Source organism: Phyllobates terribilis, unplaced genomic scaffold (assembly GCF_046119375.1).
Source record: "Phyllobates terribilis strain yellow unplaced genomic scaffold, ASM4611937v1 Scaffold_3__8_contigs__length_932513732, whole genome shotgun sequence".
NCBI lineage: Eukaryota > Metazoa > Chordata > Amphibia > Anura > Dendrobatidae > Phyllobates > Phyllobates terribilis.
Window position 1 is genome coordinate 685,096,411 of NW_027362763.1, and position 21,584 is coordinate 685,117,994.

At 44.5% G+C, this 21,584-nt stretch overlaps 1 protein-coding gene across 3 annotated transcripts in view; it reads left to right on the forward strand.

The window, feature by feature from the left end:
• The window catches only part of DNAH14 (dynein axonemal heavy chain 14), a 281,677-nt gene that overhangs the window by 76,994 nt on the left and 183,099 nt on the right, over nucleotides 1-21,584 (forward strand). For all 3 annotated transcript variants that reach the window (XM_073671866.1, XM_073671867.1, XM_073671868.1), the window contains exons 22-28: nucleotides 3,274-3,395; nucleotides 6,355-6,526; nucleotides 8,827-8,931; nucleotides 9,589-9,707; nucleotides 9,806-9,880; nucleotides 10,622-10,709; nucleotides 12,354-12,604. In XM_073671866.1, the coding sequence (XP_073527967.1) occupies nucleotides 3,274-3,395; nucleotides 6,355-6,526; nucleotides 8,827-8,931; nucleotides 9,589-9,707; nucleotides 9,806-9,880; nucleotides 10,622-10,709; nucleotides 12,354-12,604 (932 nt within the window). The remainder of the gene's footprint in view (nucleotides 1-3,273; nucleotides 3,396-6,354; nucleotides 6,527-8,826; nucleotides 8,932-9,588; nucleotides 9,708-9,805; nucleotides 9,881-10,621; nucleotides 10,710-12,353; nucleotides 12,605-21,584) is intronic.

Sequence of the window (21,584 nt, forward strand, 5' to 3'; positions counted from 1 at the left end):
TAATGAGGCTTTTACTGTAACACATAATATGATTCTATAATTATGGTTTTACCCCACACTGGAATTTTATCTTGTTTTTACCATTAGTGCAGAAATGTAGATTTTCCCAGGGAGAAATGAGCTGATTATCTACTTTTAAGATCTCTGAAGGGGAAGAGAGCTAGGCTCAAAAAGATGATACCTACACAAAACGTAATAAGTAGCATATATTTATTAGAGCATATATAAAGAACAATACAAAAATGGAGGTGCAAATACATACGTGAACAAACTCACAAGAGATAAAATGGCGTGCACAATGAGAGAGAGGGCTCCATATAGGACATAGTAACAATCGTATAGTATAAATAGTAGTAGTATCTAGTGTATATATACTTAGTAGAGATCACGTAAAAAAGATACACTGATTGTAAACATTCTCAGAGAAGAAGCAATTGCTTCTATAACAGTTACCTGAGATAGTAGCCCACGTGCATGCCAGCCCCGACGCGCGTTTCGGCAATGCGCCTTTGTCAAGGGGTGTATAAAAAAGTGTAGTAGTGCAGTATAAATAGGGAACGTCAGCCAATAGGAGGAATAACGCAGGTCACGGCCTCTATCATCCGTCACTTAATGTGTCTAGGGAAGCACATGTTGCCTCCCAGAGATGCACTGCGCTGGCCGGAAATGATGTAATAGGAGCCATGGGAACGGCTGTAAACAAAAGAGGTATCGCCCATGACTCCAGGATGTGTAACGCGAAACCGGAAGTGACGCGCCTGTTCCCCCGGTAACCTGGACGCACAGCGGCCGCGGCATCAGTGAGATGTCACAAGCTGAAGGGCGCACAGGGACCACGGGACACGCGCGTACAGGTAAGCGAAACGACATCCCTAAATAAATAAACCAAGGGAAGTGCATCACAGTGTTCAAATGTATAGTGAGGCAATTAACTACCCTAGAGAAAATGACGGAATCTATGTGTGGATCATCCCTGGAGGAAATAATATAATGTGCCCCATAAAGGATAGAGAAGATAAATCAAGCAAACAAAGATATTATGAGAATATAGTTAAATACATGTTGAATAATTATAATATTACATATGTATATTGCTGTATAGTCAGTACTCATGTGCATGATTTATAAACATTACGAGGCACAATTAGATATTAAATACATGATATCACCATTCGTACACAATTCAATTAGATAATATAGTAAAGAATATCATCCATGTAGATGTAGAAATTATGTCTTGTATACATCATGGGAACAGAATAGTTGATTCATCATGCAGGAACAAGGCCATGAGTAGTAGTATAGGAGGCCGAAGAAGCAATGGAAGACGTACCTAATATATAAAAGTGATAATAAATTAAAATTCTAAAAGGGATCATATAAAATGAGTTGGCAGTATGAATGTGGATAAGGAAAAGAAAGGGGGAGAAGAGAAAAAAAAAAAAAAGAGAGAGGGGGAGGAAGAAAAAAGAAAAGAGAAGGAAAAAGTGGAAGGGGAAGGGAAAGGAAAAGGAGAGATGGCGATCACAGAAATGGTACAAAACTGAGATTCTCATTAAGTCCATTAGGCTGAATAGTGTTAAGGGTCCAGATCCACCTGGCCTCCAATTGGGCCAGGCGTCTGGAAATGGGTCCACCACGGATCCCCATGTCGATACAATCAATACCTTTTATTCTCAATAAATTACCATTACATTGGTGATATTGTTTAAAATGGCGTGGAATCGTTTTTAGACTCAATAAATCAGTTTGCTCGAGTGCCGAAAGGATGCCTAATACATGTTCCCTAATCCTTATTTTAAATTGGCGTGTGGTCAACCCGATGTTTATAAGACCACAAGGGCATGTAGCGTAGTATATTACGTTCTTAGTCATGCAGTTTATACGTTTCTTGATTTTATAAATTTTTTGACCACTGGAATCGCAGAATTCCTCAGCTCTATCAACATTACTGCAAGCCCTACAGTGACCACATGGTGAACACCCATACTTCATTGTCGCGGCATCCAAAAAAGTGGGATTAGATTCCCCGACATAATGGCTCCTGGTAAGATGGTCGCGTAAGTTCCTAGACCTACGAAAGGTAATTGATGGTACAGATGGAATATATTTACACAATATGGGATCACATCTCAACACAGGCCAAGCCTTTGTAAGTGCTTGTTTCATTGCAGGGATCTGCGTGTGAAATTTGGTAATAAATCTAACCACATTATTCTGCGCGGTACGTTGAGACTTATATAGAAGGTCATGTCGTGAGGAAAACTTGGCCCTATGATAAGCTCTTTTTATGGACCTCCTACTGTAACCTCGTTCCAGAAATCTGGATATAAGATCCCTGGCTTGAATTTCGAAATCAAAATCCGTCGAACAGATCCTGCGAATACGCAGGAACTGTCCGACGGGGACCGACTGCACCATATGTTGAGGATGGGAAGAAGAGGCGTGTAGAAGCATGTTGGTAGAGGTAGGCTTTCTATAGATGTCTGTCTGTATTTTACCTTTAATATCTTTCTTAAGTATAACGTCCAAGAATTCCGCCTTTTCCTTACTGTATTGGTATGTGATATGTATATTCAAATCATTGATGTTTAGCACGTCCATAAAGGAAATCAATTCCAAATCCGTAGCCTGCCAGATAATCAGAATGTCGTCGATGTAACGCGTCCAGGAAAGGACGCAACACATCGACGGCAGACGGTCTGACAGGAAGAGGTCCCTTTCCCACAGCCCCAGGAACAGATTGGCATAGGAGGGAGCAAAGGCCGCCCCCATAGCTGTTCCCAGGGAGAAATGAGCTGATTATCTACTTTTAAGATCTCTGGTAAAGAGCAATTTTGCCTTCTAGAAATGAGCATTTGTGTAATGGGACCATGTCATGTTATATCACTGCCGACAGCAGTCCTGAGGATCGCCAGGTATCAGGCTGCGTTCACACTGTGCACTCCATGCGGCAGCTCAAAAATCAATGGCGGAATTGTTTTTTTTTTCATGATTGCTCTGGACTTAGATTTTTTTTCCAGTTTTTCAGTACATCATATGTTAAAGTGAACAATGTGATTTAAAAGTACAACTCGTCCTGCAAAAAAAAAAAAAAAAAGAGCTCTCGTATAGTGATGTCGACTTAGAAATAAATAAGTTATGGATCTGGGAAGAAGGGGAGGAAAAAAACAAAAGCGCAAAAATGAAAAATGGACACGCCGGACAGGGGTTACATAAAAAAACCTGCATAATTGATAACTAAAGACCAGAAATCACTTCTTCCCACTGCAGGACGCAGTTGATGAATGGGACAGAAAGCTGAATCTCTTCTCTCGTACCGTGGAGGAATGGATGACGTGCCAGAGAAGCTGGCTGTACCTGGAGCAGATATTCCTGGCGTCCGACATCCAGAGGTACAGACAGCGGATGGGACCAGAGTCATGAGGCCGAGCGCCTGCCATCATGTCGGGACCGGGACTTATTGATTTAATCATTTTAGGCTATTCGTCCACTGTAGATCCCAATGTATAGTGAAATAATTACTGTTTTCTGAAATCCAAGGTGATCGTTCACCATACAAATAATATATATATGTAATCATGTAATCAAGCCCAGCTCTGGTCGCTGCTGTTGGAGCTGTTGACAGCCGCCGGATATGGAGCTGGAGCAGCCTTAGCTCCTGAGCCCACTCCATACATCCATACCAGACTTGTGACATTACATATATAAATACATATATAAATATATATAATGTCACAGGTCTGGTATGGATGTATGGAGCGGGCTCAGGAGCTAAGGCTGCTCAAGCTCCATATGCGGCAGGTGTCAACAGCTCCAACACCAGTGACCAGAGCTGGGCTTTATTGCAGTATATAGCACTAATGATCAAACGATTACATGTTCAAGTCCCCGGCTGGTCTTAAAAAAAAAAAAAAAAATAATAATAATATAAATAAATAAGAGAAAAAAAAAAAATTTATATGCTACTGAACCCGTTCTACGCCCAGGTGGTGAGCATTTTTATTGGTATATAGTCTCCCATGCTGGTATGTGCTGCCCCCCTCCTGGTATTTGTGCTGCCCCCATCCTATCCTCGTATGCATGGCACCCCTCACCCTCAATCATGGTATGCGTCGCACTCCACACCCCCAATCCCGGTATGCATGGCACCCCCCATCCCCAATCCCAGTATGTATGGCACCCCCCAATCCCCAATCCCGATACGCATGGCTCCCTCACCCCCATCCTGGTATGTATGGCACTCCTCATCCCTTTCCTGGTTTGCATGGGCCCCTCATCCCCCAATCTTTAATAATAATAATAATAATAATAATAATCTTTATTTTTATATAGCGCTAACATATTCTGCAGCGCTTTACATACATTATCGTCACTGTCCCCATCGGGGCTCACAATCTAGATTCCCTATCAGTATGTCTTTGGAGTGTGGGAGGAAACCGGAGAACTGGGAGGAAACCCACGCAAACACGGGGAGAACATACAAACTCCTTGCAGATGTTGTCCTTGGTGGGATTTGAACCCCCACTGAACTAACCACTGCGCCACCGTGCCGCCCTACCAATCCTGGAATGCATGGTCCCCTCACGTCCCCCAATCCTGGTATGCATGGGCCCCTCATCCCCCAATAATGGTATATGTGGTACCCCTCATCCTGGTATGCATGGTCCCCTCACCCCCCAATCCTGGTATGCGTGGTACCCCTCACCCCCCAATTCGGTATGCGTGGTACCCCTCACCCCCCAATTCGGTATGCGTGGTACCCCTCACCCCCGATTCCTGGTATGCGTGGTACCCCTCACCCCCCAATCCTGGTATGCGTGGGTACCCCTCACCCCTCAATCCTGGTATGCGTGGTACCCCCCAACCCCTCAATCCTGGTATGCGTGGTACCCCCCACCCCCCAATCCTGATATGCTTGGTACCCCCACCCCCCAATCCTGGTATGCGTGGTACCCCTCACCCCCCAATCCTGGTATGCTTGGTACCCCTCACCCCCCAATCCTGGTATGCGTGGTACCCCTCACCCCCCAATCCTGGTATATGCATGGTCCCCTCACCCCCCAATCCTGGTATATGCATGGTCCCCTCACCCCACAATCCTGTTATGTGTGGCCCCCTGTTCCCTTTCACACTGTACACACTTGCAAAAAAAATAAACAGTTATACTCACCTTTCTTCTCTGTGCTCCAGCACTTCTGCGTCCTGTTCTGCCGGGGGAGGAGTGCGGTGCCGCAGCACTGCGCTGTCCGGCGCTATTTTGCTGAAGACACACTGCAAATGTGTCTTCAGTAAAATGGCGCCTGATAGCGCTATGCTCATGCGCTGATCCGACGCCTCACTCCTGCCTCCGGCGAAGAGAGGCGCCGCGGCAACGCTCCTCCCGGTCAGGTAAGTATGCAAGTATGGCGCCGGAGATCGCGGTATGCGTTCAGTGTCTACACATACCGCGATCTCTGGCACCATACACCTCTTACCTGTAACGGCTGGATGCCGGCTTCTGTCTGGAGCCAGGCTGCGCGTCACGCATGCGCAGTCTATCGAGGCTTCAGACAGAGGGACGCATCCCCGGTTATATTATAGATAATGCATATGTGTGTATGTATAAAAGAAAATAAACATCAAAGTTGAAATCAATCTAACACCAATCCAAAGAAAAATAAAGAATTTAAAAAAAGCATATTTGGTGTCACCACATCTGTAGACGTCCCAGTATTAAAACATAAAATCAATCAATTTATACCAGAAGCAAAAAAAAATCAAAAGTTTATCGATCCCTGCGCTTCCCAAAATAAAAATACAATAAAAAGTGATCAAAACCCCCAAATTGTACTAATATCTACAACTCACATTCTGAAAATAAAGCCCTCATGCAGCCCCATTGATGAAAAAATAAAAAATTAAATGTCTTAAAAAAATGACATGAACCAGTTTATTTCCATTTTTTAATTTTTTTTTTTTTTAAAGCAATAAAATACATTTTTTTATTCATTTGATATCAATATAATACTGACCCGTAGAATGATGTTACCGGGTCGTTTTCAGTGGACAATGAACACTGTAAAAGCAAAAGTGAAATTGCATTTTTTTTTCCCACCATACTTCTGACATTATTAGGTAAAGTGATTATTGTCCTTCAAAACTACAACTCGTCCCGCAAAAAAACAAGCCCTCATGCGGCAATGTAGTTAGAAATGTAAAAAAGTTATGGTTCTTGAAAAAAGGGGAGGGAAAAAAAATAAAAGGACAAAAATGAAAAATAGCTGCCGCCCTAAAGTGTTAAAAAAAGTCATACATCCACTGTGAGATTTTTCAATAATAGCGCCACTCTTGATCCTCATATGTCTTTACTAGGCAGCTCCCGGCTGAAGCCAAACTTTTTTCCCAAGTTGACAGTTCATGGAAAGAGTTGATGAATCAGATAAAAGACAGACCGAATGCTCTTCGAGCCGCCACTGCTCCTGGAGTCCTGGAAGTCCTACAGACCAACAATGGTCATCTCGAGAAAATTCTAAAGTGCCTTGAGGTAGGTGGGAGCTCAAAATGTTACTCTGCGGTCTTCGATTTAACCTGTACTTCGAGAAATTTGTCTCTTATGATTTTTTGAAATTAGAAGGCAAGTAGATTTTACTTGTATGAGTGTTTTTTGGGCTTAGGACAGGGTCCATAGATTGGAACAGTAACCAGATTTACTGCTTGATACCAAAAGGTGGCGTTGAAGGTATAAAAGATATAACAAACAACCAAAAGCCCCTAAAATGGATAAAAAAAAATTTTCAAATAATTGTACAAGAATATAATATAATAATTATCTTTTTCTATTATGTGTGTCTTAAGATGGATTCAAAGATGCAAGAATAAAAAGGCACATTCACAATGGCTGGGTGAAATAATCCACTTACGTAAAAAAGGAAAAAGCATGCAAAAAGCATAATCAAAATCTAAAAAAAAAAACAAGATACCAAAAGATATATTTGAGACAAAATTTATGCCAAATGGATGTCAAAATCTTCTGTAACAATTTTAACTAGAACAATTCTATGATAGAAGAAGAACAGTCGAGTCCAGATGAAACATGCAGAGCTAAGCCTACGCTTAGTAGATAAAACCTGGGTGTTGTAAGAAACAACACAAGGACTCCCCCAGGTGAAATCAAGTTATTTTATTATCTGTATTTACAGGATATTATGTGTAATAATAGATTAAATTCATTTCACCTGGGGGAGTCCTGTGTTGTTTCTTGCAACTCTCAGATTTCATCCAACGAGAGTAGGCTTAGTTCTGCACGCTTTATTTGGCCTCCAATTTTCTTTTTGTAGCACAGAGTTGTTTTAGCTCCAAATTGTTACAGAAGTTTGCAATTTTTTTGCTTTCTAAACTGTTGGGTGTCTAACACTGCGAGGTGATACAAGCATTCATGATGCCAACAACACTGCTTCTCCAAATCGTATAGAGATCTTTACATGGTGGAATTAATGTAAATATGAACTATTCATTTTAAGGCCTCTGATCTTTGACTCTCCAGCTGCTGTATTGCTACAACTCCTAGTCCTGGCATAACCTGACAGCAAGACGCTTCCAGGGTATTTTGGGAGTTATAGTTTTGCAATAACTGGAGATCGACAAGTTGGGGACTTAAACCTTACGAGAGGAATGAGGACATCCACCCATATTTAAAACATCTGCTGGAATTTATGGACAATACATTGTGGGGTCATACAAATTTGTAAGTTCATCCTTTAAAATTTGAGATCAAGATTGAAAATATGTGCATTGGCAGATAGATGTAAGAAATCATGTTCATGATGTCCATTTGGCATCAAGCCATACCAAAAGCCAATGTTCTTACCACTTCCTTATCCTATACTTGGATTTTACGATGGATAGTATAATTATAGAGATGTATTTTTAAGGCATTCTCAAAAATATCAGCAATTAACCTGACCTAAAGCATTCCAGAGAACTGGTGCAGCACGAGAAAAGTCTTAAAGATGAGAAATGGAGGTTCAAATAGTGGTGAATATTAACCTTTCAGCTAAAACAACTCTGTGATAGACAAAGGATAGTGGAGGCCAGATGAAGAGTGTAGAACTAAGCCTACTCTTGTTGGATCACATCTGTAAGAAACAACACAAGGGCATGCTGAAAAATGTTGGGAATTAACCTGATTGTCTTGGGTAGAGCATTGAAGAGAACTGGTGCAGCACAGGAAAAGTCTTAGGTTCAAATAATGGTGGATATTAACGTTAGATCATTGGTAAACAGAAGTGAGGAAGGTGTTGTAGGGTAATGCAGCACTGTCGAGAGGACCGATTTGGTAGTAGACTGATGAGGAGGAGATGTAGGGTAGTGCAGTACTGGAGAGGACAGGTCTGGATGTAGATAGAGATGAGAGAGGATATGTGGGGTGATGCAACACTGTGGAGAGCATGGGCAGGGTGGTAGATAGAGGTGAGGAGGAGATGGAGGTTCATGCAGAACTGATGAGAGATTTCTGGGTGAGTTTGTTGTGTTCTGTAGCAGACGGGTAACCAGTGCAATGACTGGAAAAAGGTGGAGGCACCGGTGTATGAGCTGGACAGAAATAATGAGCATGGCTGCTGCATTCAGGATAGATTGTAGAGGAGAGAGTTTAATGAGGAGCAGATCACAAAATAATGAAGTTACAATCAGAGGATAGACAATTGGTATTCCTGAAAAGCCCCTTTAAGAAAACAGTATAATTTCTACAGAATCTGATGGGCCTGTGGGATGCCTTGGGAGCCTGATCACCATGTTTGTGGTGGTAATAATCCTATTAATCCACTATTTTATCTTTCCTGCCAGGACTTTTTAGAAATTAAACGTAGGGTTTTCCCAAGATTCTACTTCCTCAGCAATGATGACCTTCTCTCCATCTTGGCTGAAAGCAAAAACCCCAATGTTGTCCAGGTAAATGATCCTTAAAACATTTTATTTTTTTTTTTAAATCCTTAAGGGATATTGACATCTTTTGGGGGCAATTTTTTTTACTTTAATGCATGTCTTGGGCTAAAAATCATATTTGCGATTCAGTTCATAACTCTTATCTTCCTTCTTCTCAACTCTTCTCAGCTGATTTATGACCACATGAAAGTCCAGTCCAACTTTGATGTGGTCTGTGGTCTTAAATCGGTAACATATAGATGAGCAGACAGATTAAAGAGATACTTGTCAGAATGAGCTCACTGACAAATTTTCAGTTAATTCCTTCTGCAACAAGCAATGTGCAGGGAAAAAAGCTTATTGAATCCAAACAGTACAATATTTTTAATGAAACCTAATTGCAAAAAAATATTTTGTTGCCCAAAATACATGTTCCCAAAGGTGTCCATTCCCTCTTAAAGGGGTTGTACAGAACTATGAAAAACCTAGCAATGCACTTACACTATCCACAGGATGTGTGTAACTGCAGCTCAGTCTTATTCACTATAATGGAGCAGGGCTGCAGTACCAGACACAACCCATAGACAAAGGTGGCGCCGTTTCTAGTGTTCTTGTAGTACTGTACGGCCCTTTTAAGAAATGTTGAAGACCATGATGATATGTCTGACTTTTTCTATAATGCAGCCCCACCTGGTGAAATGTTTCGAGAACATCCAATATTTGGACATAAAACATCATCTGAACAGTTCCCCCGAGGTGGAGATGATTATATCTGCGGAAGGGGAGAAAATCTGCATGCCTAAGTACCGCATATTCCCTTATTGTTACTTTTAATTAACACAACTCATTAGTTGGGAACATTGTGTAAGGTTTATAGTAATTACAATGCTGCTTTCTGTAGAAATGTCCGAGTCAGGGGCTCAGTGGAGCAGTGGTTGGGAAATGTGGAGACCAGTGTGTACGATGTCGTAAAAAAGTAAGAGCTTATCTAAATACGTTTCTATCTATAGTATCTATCCATATCTATCTGTCAATCTACCTTTCTATTTATCTGTCTATCTATCTACAGTTGTGCTCAAAAGTTTACATACCCCGGCAGAAGTTTTCCTTTCTTGGTCTTGTTTCAGAGAATATGAATGATAACAAAAAAACTTTTTCTCCACTCATGGTTATTGGTTGGGTGAAGCCATTTATTGTCAAACCACTGTGTTTTCTCTTTTTAAATCTTAATGACAACCAAAAACCATCCTATGAGCAGCTCTCGCTGTAATTTTGCTTGGTCTTACAGGTTAGAGGAGGCTGGGTTTTCCATCACCTGGCTTTTCCTAAGGATTATAGTGAACAAGCCATAACCCTAACAGGCTGATTAAGGTCTGAAATGTTGGTCAAAGTTATCTGACCACACAAATCTCTAACGGTGCCCAAACTTTAGCATCGGCCCATTTTTCTTTTTGTAATTTTTAAAATGTAGAACATGACAATATTTATTTTTGTGTAAATTACAAAGGAAATGTGTCCTCTTTAACTGTAGACCTTTTAGAGATCATTTCATGTTCAACTTGCTTAACTGTTCACAATAACAGTAATTTGACCAGGGGTGCCCAAACTTTTACATGCCACTGTATCTATCTATCTATAGGATAATATCCATCTGATATATCTACTAATTAAACATGACGATGGAAGGAGTAATAATGTAATAACATTTTCTTCCCAGGATGATGAGAGCCGGAGTGTTGAATTGGGGACAGTCAGATTTTAAGAAATGGATTCTCTCCCACCCAGGACAGGTCATTCTTGTAGTGGTACGTGTGTCATAAACCCCGGCGCTGGGCCGTCACCGGTAATGTTCTCAAATGCAGATTGTCCCCCATAGAATTCAACGGAAATTAAAAAGTTGTATCCTCTATACAAAAATGGACGCAAAAAACTCCACCGAAAAGGAGTTTTCTGGATGTGTATAAATCTAAAATATTGCAACTTTCTAATATATTTTGTCCTTTATGTCATCACACTTTCAAAATCTCTGTGATGCGATCGCGGGATGCCAAGAGGTTGGCATGGCGGACAGGAGACTGTTGAAAGTCCCCCGTGGCTGCCGTGTTGGTCCTCCTTTGAAGTCCAGCTATTAAACTGTATACTTCAGTACTGCCATAATACAGTGTCTAGTATTAGCGATCACATGTGCATGTCCCCTAAGGCACTAAAAAATAAAATGAAGTAAAAAAAAAAATATTAAAAAATATATAAATATGACACAAAATATTAAAGTTTCCCCAGTTAAAGAAAGAAAGAAATAAAAAAATGAGACATATTTGATATCGTCGTTTCCGTAAAAAAGTCCAAACTATCAAAATATAAAATAATTTAAACACTCAAAAGAAAAAAAAATCTGAATTTTTTTTTGGGGGGCCATAGTGGCCCAGCCCAAAAAATACACTGAACAGCGATCAAGTCATTGTATGTACCAATAAAAACTACAGCACTCCACGCAAAAAAAGCCCTCAACGGAAATACGGATATTATGAAATGTCTACACAATTTTTTTTACAAAATTCTAAAATAGTTTTTTAAACAGTGAGAAAAAATAGAAAAAAAAGTGCCACTCACCACTAGCATATTTATTATTTTTTATTGCTCCATAATAATATGGGAATCCATGGTAGAGACACAAACTGGGCTACAGCTGTTTCGCATTTAATTACGCTTCATCCTGTGCTCACGCAATATTGTGATTTTTTTTTTTGGGGGGGGGGTTTCAGTACATTATATAGTCAAACACATGGTGTCAATAAAAACTATAACTTGTTCCCCAAAACAAACCCTCGTACAGCTACATAGACAGAAAATGTTTAAAAAATAAAGTTATGGCTCTTGGAAAAAGGGGAGGAAAAAAATCAGAGGCGTCATGAACAGCTTCAGTAGAAAACCGCTTTAACCCAGCTGTGGTGTAAGAGTGACCTTCACTCTGGTGGAGACGGTGCGTCCGTTCTTTTAAAGTGATGACATGTAATGATATATTTTACCTTGTGGCATCTACTACAGGGGGGGGATCTCTGGTCAGACATAGACGATCTCCGAAGATTTAAGAAATCCATTGTGATCAGCGATTGCCTCTTTGTTGGACTCCTCAGTTAGGCTATGACTACGGAGTGATACCGGTCACATGGCCAAAAGATTGCTCTATGCCGCTGCTACATCTTAGTATAATGCAGATGAATGGGGTCTTGTTGTGACCCATTAGGTACCTCGGCCACAAAAACCAGGTTGTAAAAAATTCCAACTGGTTCCTACTTTTTGCGACTTGTTGGTCATGTAGGTCGCATTGCAACACCATTCACTCTCATGGTGATCTTCGGCCGTGCAATCTTCATCGAGGTCATGTCACTTCTTCCCGCCCGTAAAGGGATCGGTTTGAATCATTGAGAGGTTTGAATTTTTTATTACAGAGCCAGATCATGTTCAGTAAGGACTGTCTGAAGGGCTTCTCTAGCGAAGACCCAGAGTCGGAGCTGAGAGCCGTCCTTTCCATCCTGGAGAAGCGTCTTGGTGATCTGGCAGAACTGGCGGTAGAGGTCCTTCTTCTCCACCAGAAGAAAACCCTGGAGGCTCTGCTCACCCTCTATGTGCACTGCCGTGACGTCCTGACCGACTTAGTACAGAACAAAGTTTTTACTGCTGAAGACTTTGAGTGGACGAGGTAGGTCCCACCATTCTGTATGGACGTCATAAATGGGGTCAGCTGCTCACCACCCCATCTATCAGTCAGAGCGCGAGCACTTGGAAAGATTGGTAGGACCTTGTTCTACGTCATGGGAAAAGAATGGCCGACTATAACTCCCTGCTTTCGAGGAGCAAACGTTATTGACCAAAGGAGGCATCAGAGTGGGTGGGGAGAACAGGAGGAGATTCGGGATGGTGGAGAGGTTTGTTGTAAGAGGGTTATGAATTTAATGTAACCTATGTAATGACCAAATATGATTGACTCAAATAGGACTGCCCTGCAGTTCCCTGCACAGCCAGTGCCAAAAGTTGGGCAGTACAGAGCAGTGTAGACAGTTATGTCACCCCTTTAAATAGCTGATCAGTAGGGGAGAGGCAAAGAGTTGGACCTCCACTAATCTAACATTGATGGCTTCTGTAGGCCTCCATACACATTAGGCTAAAAACGGGATCGTCCGAAAATCTAATGTAAATTCTCCCCTGACACATGACTTCAGAAGAGATAAAAGTCCTGCACATAGGATTTACAGGAGAGTCTGGCAGAGAACACAGGAGAGGAGCACTCAGCCGAGCCAAGAGTCCCTGTGTATGGAGGACTTGGGGTGGGGGGGGGACAAAGCTGTTGATCATTCGGCGGTCTCATGTGTATGGGGGCATGAGTTGAAGACCTTTTAGGGGTTCTCTGCTTTGGGCAATCCCTGCTCGTTGACAAAAAAATGATTACAAATCGTTCCAGTATTGGTGTTCCAAATGACCTGCTGTAATAGGTTAGGACCAAGCAATAAATGTTTAGTTTCTCTGCAGTGCCCCCGCAGAAGAAATGAAGCATTACACTCTTTCCATTTAAGTTTGGTCCTCCACAATACAGACTCTTTGTCACCTCTCTCCACTCTGATTAAGAGATGAGAGGGGTCTGAAGAGAGGACCATCCCAATATTAGAATATGAATGTGAGTTTTCTAACTTGGGGAAAAAAGGAGGAACAGATGCAGATTTCCTAGTTTTGTAGGTATTCGTGGTGTGGCTTCTGCATAAGCCGAGGTGGGGGTCCTCCATTCAGGACCCTCATCTATTAGGTGGGTTTAGTTTACATTTTCTCATTGCACTTTTCCTCCCCACGTCGGCCTGTCACTAGCCAGCTCATTACCCGAGATAACGAGCTGCAGACTAATGACTACAACCGGCTCATCTAAATGCAGAGAGTCTTATCAAAAACCTCATTTCCAGATGCGCTTAGTATAACTCCCATCCTCTCGTATGGGGGGTTATACTGCAGATATATATTTTGTTGTAGACCCAAAAATATAATATTTGCATCTGAGGAGTAGTGAATGCTGATAGCTTGAGGTATTGAGTCATTACGTGGGTTTAGCATCTACATTTACAAGACGCTGAGCGGGATCTGAAATTGACAGTAAAATATGTACATATCACCTATAACATTACAGATTTGCATCTGCATAATATACCGCCACACAGTGCCACATAATGAGATTTATACCGTCACATACCGCAAAAGAAAGCGGAGTGCTGCAGGTGAAGATTAAAGCTGCAGCCATCCCCCATTATTCTCCCAGGTAATGGTTACGGGCAGGCTCCATTGCCTTTTAGGCACAGGGGTCTGCAGTGCACAAATAGTTAATGCAGTGCGCCTGTAGACAGAGCAATCACATGCAGATCTCATGAGATATTATAATTATTCATCTCTTTATGTCACGCAAGGTGAGGGAAAGACTAAGTGCACAATAACGGGAAGAGGGGGAGGAAGCCCAAACACTAGGGAAAGGAGCAGTGGAGACCCCTAGGCAGATCTGACAACACCCTGACTCCCCTAACGTCCCTAAATAGGTTCGGCACCTATCGCCGATTAGGAAACCTAATCCCTGCCTGCCCCTAGCGATAGGCCCTAGATAGGGAGGGGACGGGGTGAGCACTAGTCAGCCCCCACTGCAGCTAAAGACAAACAGGTAAACAGACAAACGTATACACTTAGCCTGAGAAGACACCTGAGAGATCACACCAACTATACTCCGAGGGAAGCTCCAAGAAGACACTAGCCGACTACTAGTACTTCAAGCATGGACAGAGGAAAATAGAGCTATCACCGGCGACTAGCTGGAGAGAATGAAGTTATTTAAACATCCAGCAAGGGTGTGTCAATTAGCAGCAGAAGGTGGAGGTTACTGCTAGGTCCTAGAGGGAGAAGGATGTCCCTACACTACAGAGATGAAAAGATCAAGAAGGTGTCTGCAGAGCAAAGCGCAATGACCTTCTACAGTTGGATCCAGAACAGCTGTCTGTCACACCTGACACACCTGTGACACTTTATTTCTGATCCCTATCACCAAGATTTTCTCCTTAGCATCTCTGTGTAAGTTGCTACTTTCATTTCTTTCCACCTATGCATTTTACAGAAAGAGAAAGGGAGGCAGTACTATCTGAGTGTGATGGCGGTGGGGGTGGACCGGGGATGGGCCGGGCTTACCCTGGAGAGGTAAAACTAAGAGACATTTGGTCTTCACTAGAGCCTCTGATGGTGAGGATAGGCTTGGGCCATTAGAAAAGTCAACAGATGCCACTCCAAGGCAGTCCCCGAACCTGCGGGTCAGATGCACAAATACAAAGGCCAGAGCTGCGAAGATAGAGAGTTGCTCAGACAGTCCGAGGTCGGGACGGGCAGAACAGGTTCAAAATACGAAGCCGAGGTCAGAGGCGAAGAGATCAGACTGGATGAGTAAACAAGCCGGGCCGGTAACAGGAGAATCAAGACAATAATGCACCTAGACAGTGAACTAGAGACAGATTACAACTAAGACCTAAGCTCAGGCAAGGAGTAGAGGGGGGGAGCTGCTTAATATATCCACTGCGGACATGGGATAGGCTAGGGAAGCAGAACTCTGCAGCACACAGTGGTTTAAAATTTCTGCAGAGTCTGGCCGCGCCTCCCTTTAGCCAGGTGGAGACTCTCCAGCAACAGGAGTATTTAACAGTGCTTGAAGTGTTTGTACAAGGCAGCTCAGCGAGGTGGTCTGACACTGGAAGGAGCAGAGCTGTGCCAACTCACTGTGAGTAGGACAGCGCTTACCAACGTGCGAGTCACCGACATAACACTGTGCCTACGTTATTTATGGAAACTGACAAGAAGGCAGTACTATCTGTACCTTCATTTGCAGAAAGAGACTGGTAGGCATTTTTGCCTGTACATACAAAGGACAAGAGGACAATATCTTTCTATACTTAAATCATGTACAGAAAGTACTGCCTTACTTATGGGGAGAGATTTGGTAGTAGTGCTATCTGGACATACTATACATAATTTACAGAGAAAAAAAGGTAGGCAGTACTATCTGTACCTACATAATTTACAGGAAAAGACAATGTAGGTAAAGACAGTACTGCCTCCATAAGTACACAAAGAGACAAGGAGGCAGTACTATCTGTACCTACCCCATGTACAGGAAGAGACATGAAGGCAGTTTTATCTGTTGTAGGGATTTGTACTCACTGAGCCGCATTGGAGGTAGGCACAGGTTCACACAGTGATGCAGTCCGCAGGTTCAAACAAACTGGTGGTTTATTTAGTGTCCATACACCAGTGAGGAAACAAAAGTAACAGCCTTTTCCTGGCACAGAAAGGAATAACAAAGCTCAAAATAACAAGTCCATGCAGCACGGCCTCGGCCGTTTAAACAAAGTGCTTTTCTCTGCCTCCTGCAGAGTCTTAAGAAGCACATGCAAGGTCTGCTCAAGTTGCCCAACACACACAGACAGACTGAGACAGGCGTAGCTGTCTTAAATCAGCCTTCCAAGACCTGGACTGGAGGTAAGTGGGCAGCTGTTCCACCCCCCCAGCTCTTCCAGCTGCTCGTAAAACCCGGCCTTGTAATCCAGGCCCATTAAATTCCTCTCAGCACTATGTGAAATGGAGCCTGCTTTTCCGGGTCCTACATCACCGAAGCTTGGCACTTCGGGGACACATACCTCCCATCCACGACCTGTCCGGCAGCCACCTTACATACACTCCCCTCTGCCCAAAGCCGGGGGGCTTGGCACCTTCTGTCACTATACAATAAACCCTTGACAAGGCATCAGCATTCCCATGTTGTTTCCCAGGCCTATGCTCTACCCGGAAACTAAAATCTTGTAGAGCCAGGAACCACCTAGTCACTCTGGCATTGTTCCCCTTCTTTTCTCGCATCCACCTTAGTGGGGCATGGTCTAACACTTACCTGAACCTTCTACCTAACAGGTAATACCTCAGAGTGTCTAATACCCACTTAATGGCTAAACATTCTTTTTCTACAATGGAGTAATTCTTCTCACAAGTGGAGAGCTTCCGACTGAGGCATATTACAGGATGTTCTTCTCCGTTAATCTCCTGGGACAAGACTTCTCCCAGCCCGACATCCGATGCATCCGTCTGGACCACAAACTCCTTGGAGAAGTTGGACGCCACCAAGACTGGCTGTTTATAGAGGACCAGTTTCAATTCCTGGAAGGCCGCTTCTGCTTCCGGGGACCACTTGGCCATAGCCGACTTCGTCCCTTTCAGAAAATCCGTCAGCGGGGCTGCTATCAGGGCAAAGTTAGGGACAAATCTTCGATAGTAGCCCACAATGCCTAGAAACGCCGTGACCTGCTTCTTCGAGAGGGGCTGTGGCCAGTTCAGGATCACCTCAACCTTATTTATTTGTTGTTTTATTTCCCCTCTACCAACCACGTACCCTAGGTATTTGGCTTCCTCCATCCCCATGGCACATTTCTTCGGGTTGATAGTAAAGCCCACCTTCCTTAGGGCATCAAGTATGGCTTGAACTTTGTCTAGATGACTTTCCCAGTCCTGGCTGAATATGACGATGTCATCTAGGTAGGCCGCCGCATACTTTTTGTGGGGTGCTAAGATCCAGTCCATGACTTTCTGGAAGGTGGCCGGAGCTCCCTGTAACCCAAACGGCATCTTGACGTATTGATAACATCCATCTGGCGTCGAGAAAGCTGTCTTCTCCTTGGCCTCTTTGGACAGGGGAATTTGCCAATATCCTTTGGTGAGGTCCAGAGTGGTGATGTACCAAGCGGGTCCTAGCCTTTCGGTAAGCTCATCTACCTTAGGTATTGGGTAGGTGTCGAACTTCGAGACCTCATTCAGCTTCCTATAGTCGTTCGTTGCAAAACTGCCATTCCCCATCTGGTTTCGGCACTAAGACTATAGGACTGGACCATCCACTTTTGGACTCTTCAATGACTCCCAGGTTAAGCATCCGCCTCACTTCTTTTGAGATCACCTCTCTGCGGGCCTCGAGGATCCGGTATGGTTTTAGGTTGACACGAACATGAGGCTCTGTGAGAACCTCATGCTCTATGATCTGAGTGTGTCCAGGCAACTCCGAAAACAGGTCTTTATTTCGCTGTAGTAACTCTTTGCACTGTTGCTTTTGGGCACGTGACAGTGACTCTGCCACCTTGACCTCTTTCACATTGGCTTCAGCCTCAGCCACTAAACAGGGAGCTTCCACTGGCTCTCTATCTTGCCATGGCTTAATCAAGTTAACATGGTAAATTTGGTATGGCTTCCTCTTCCCCGATTGGTGGATTTTATAGTTGACTTCCCCCACTTTCTCTACCACCTCATAGGGGCCCTGCCACTTGGCCATGAACTTGCTCTCTACTGTGGGCACTAGTACAAGCACTCGATCTCCTGGGTTGAGCGATCTCACCCTGGCCGACCTCTTGTGCCTTGAGGAGGTGCTCCCTCACAATGGGCATCACGTGGGCAATCCTCTCTATAAGGAGTGGTCTCAGCTTCCCAGGACTGTTAAGCCACATCCAGGAGTCCTCGAGGGTGTCGTCCATAGACTAGTTCAAACGGGGAGAAATCTGAGGAAGCTTGGGGAACTTCCCTGATGGCGAACGACATATAAGGAAGCAGACAGTACCAGTCTCGACCATCCTTTTCTACTGCTTTCCTCAACATTGCTTTCAAGGTTTTGTTAAACCTCTCGACCAGTCCGTCCGTCTGGGGATGGTACACGGAGGTTCTCAGTTGTGCAATCTGCAATGTGTTGCACAATTCCCTCATGACCTTCGACATAAATGGAGTTCCTTGGTCTGTTAGGATCTCCTTAGGCAACCCCGTTATTGAAAACATGTGGACTAACTCCTGGGCTATACACCTGGCGGAGGAGTTTCGTAGTGGTACGGCCTCCGGATACCGTGTAGCATAATCTAATACCACCAGGATATACTGATGCCCTTGGGTGGACTTGACCAGAGGCCCCACTAGATCCATTGCTATGCGTTCGAATGGAACCTCGGGTAGGGGCACTAGGGGACTGCGGAAGTGGGCCACTGGGGAGGTTATCTGGCATGTGGGGCAGGAACGACAATAACTCTTTATTTCTCTATAGCAACCTGGCCAGTAGAATCTCTGGAGGATCCATTCCTGAGTCTTGTCTGCACCCAGGTGACCACCCAACACATGAGAATGAGCGATGTCTAACACCCTGCGTCTATAGGGCCCTGGCACCAGCGAACTGTTCTGTTACCTCACCCCTTGGCTTGGTAACTCTGTACAGCAAATCCCCATTCACAGCAAAATGAGGGAACCGAGTGTCAGCCCCCCCCCGCCCGGTTCCTGAGGCACCCCATTTAACACAGTAACATTTTCAAAGGCCCCTTTCAGAGTTAAATCCCTGAGTTGGGCAGTTCCAAAGTTTCCCTGGGACACCTCCATCTCAGGAATATTGGCCTCTGGGGATGTTGTCTCATCCTCATCGCCCACAAACACACATATGGGAAACTCATCTACCATGTTCTGCGGGTAAGTTTCCTTAGGGGCGATCTGGCTGTCGTCCGAGCAACCAGGTGTCCCCGCTTTCCCCCACATTTCCTAGAATAATGCAAAGTCACGTCCAATTATTATGGGATGCAATAGGTCCTTGACGACCGCCACTTAATGAGATGTGGTGCCACAGTCCGTGTTTACATCCACCTGGGCGACAGGATAGTTCTTAGCATCCCCATGGATACACCGGACACCCACCACCTTCCCAGGAACCAGTCAATGAGGGAGTGTGGCCCTTATCAGGGTCACCAAACTTCCTGAGTCCAATAATCCAGAGACTTGTACCCCGTTTATTGACACGGAGCATGCCTGAGGGCCCTTGCCATGTTGAGGAACCGCGCTGCAGGCGGGGTAGGCAAAATAAGAGCAACGCCGGCCCATGTTGCAGTCCATTGGCTCAGAGTTTTTTGGACACCGGGTGGCAATATGGCCAGGGGTATGACATCTCCAACACACTATAGTATGGGGTGGGACCTTGGGTAACAACTCAGACCCCTCCTGAACTCTAGGACGCCCCTAGGTGTGGCTCTATCTCCCTTCTTTTGGGTGTCAGTCACCTTTTGGGAACCTCAGTATTGAGAGGCTATGACCCCTTGTTTTCCCAACAGACTCTCAACCACCTGGTATCTTTCCACCAACCCCACCAAGTCATCGGTATTATGGAGATCTCCCTGGGCAACCCAGAATTTCACCGACTTCGGGAGAGAATGTATAAACCTGTCTATAACGACCTTCTCCACCATCTGTGCTGGGGAGGAAGATTCAGGTTGCAACCACTTTTGGACCAGGTGTAGGAGGTCGAACATCTGGGACCGGGGAGGTTTGTCACTGCAATAGGCCCAGTGGTGCACCCGTTGCGCCCTGACAGTCAGAGTCACTCCTAAGCATGCCAAAATCTCAGTTTTCAACTTGGTGTACTCTTTCGCGTTCTGTAAGGCCAAGTTATAATAGGCCTTCTGAGGCTCGCCTGTCAAATATGGCGCCAGTACCTCCGCCCACTGCTCCGGAGGCAATTTCTCCCTCTCTGCCACCCTCTCAAAGACTGTCAGGAACGCCTCAACGTTATCACCCGGGGTCATCTTTTGTAATGCTCTTCTTACCGTCTTCCTGACGTGTCAGTCATCTCCTGGATCTGAGGATGTGGCAGTCGTCCTGCCACGGATCTGCTCTAAGATTTCCATTTGTCTTTGCTGCTGTTGGATCTGCTGCATCAGAAGTTTATTTGTTTCCTGCTGCTGCTCCTGTTGCTGCTGCAGCATGCTCTGCTGGCTCTGCTGCATGCTCTGCTGGCTCTGCTTCATGCTTTGCTGGCTCTGCAGATACTGCTACTGGTGCTGCGCTTGTTGCTCCTGCTGTGCCTGCAACAGATGTTTAAGCAGGTCCTCCATTTTGTCCGGCGACACTTGCTGGCTTATGGCTGACTTCACCCAGGATATATACGTCTTCTTGCAGCAGTCACACTGCCGCTTGGGATCTGTGCCCGTGCTTCTAGCACCAATTGTAGGGATTTGTACTCACTGAGCCGCGTTGGAGGTAGGCACGGGTTCACACAGTGATGCAGTCCGCGGGTTCAAACAAACTGGTGGTTTATTTAGTGTCCATACACCAGTGAGGAAACAAAAGTAACAGCCTTTTCCTGGCACAAAAAAGGAATAACAGAACAAAGCTCAAAATAACAAGTCCATGAAGCACGACCTCAGCCGTTTAAACAAAGTGCCTTTCTCTGCCTCCTGCGGAGTCTAAGAAGCACATGCAAGGTCTGCTCACCTTGCCCAACACAGACAGACAGACTGAGACAGGCGTAGCTGTCTTAAATCAGCCTTCCAAGACCTGGACTGGAGGTAAGTAAGTAGCTGCCCCCTCCCCACTTCCCACCTCTTTCAGCTGCTCGTAAAACCCGGCCCTGTAATCCGGGCCCATTAAATACCTCTCAGCACTATGTGTGCTGGAGCCTGCTTCTCCGGGTCCTACATCACCGAAGCTTGGCACTGCGGGGACACATACCTCCCGTCCACAACCTGTCCGGCCGCCACCTTACACTGTACATACTGTACATAATTTACAGGGAAAGACAAGGAGGCAGTACCTACATTATATACACAAAGAAACAGGGAGGC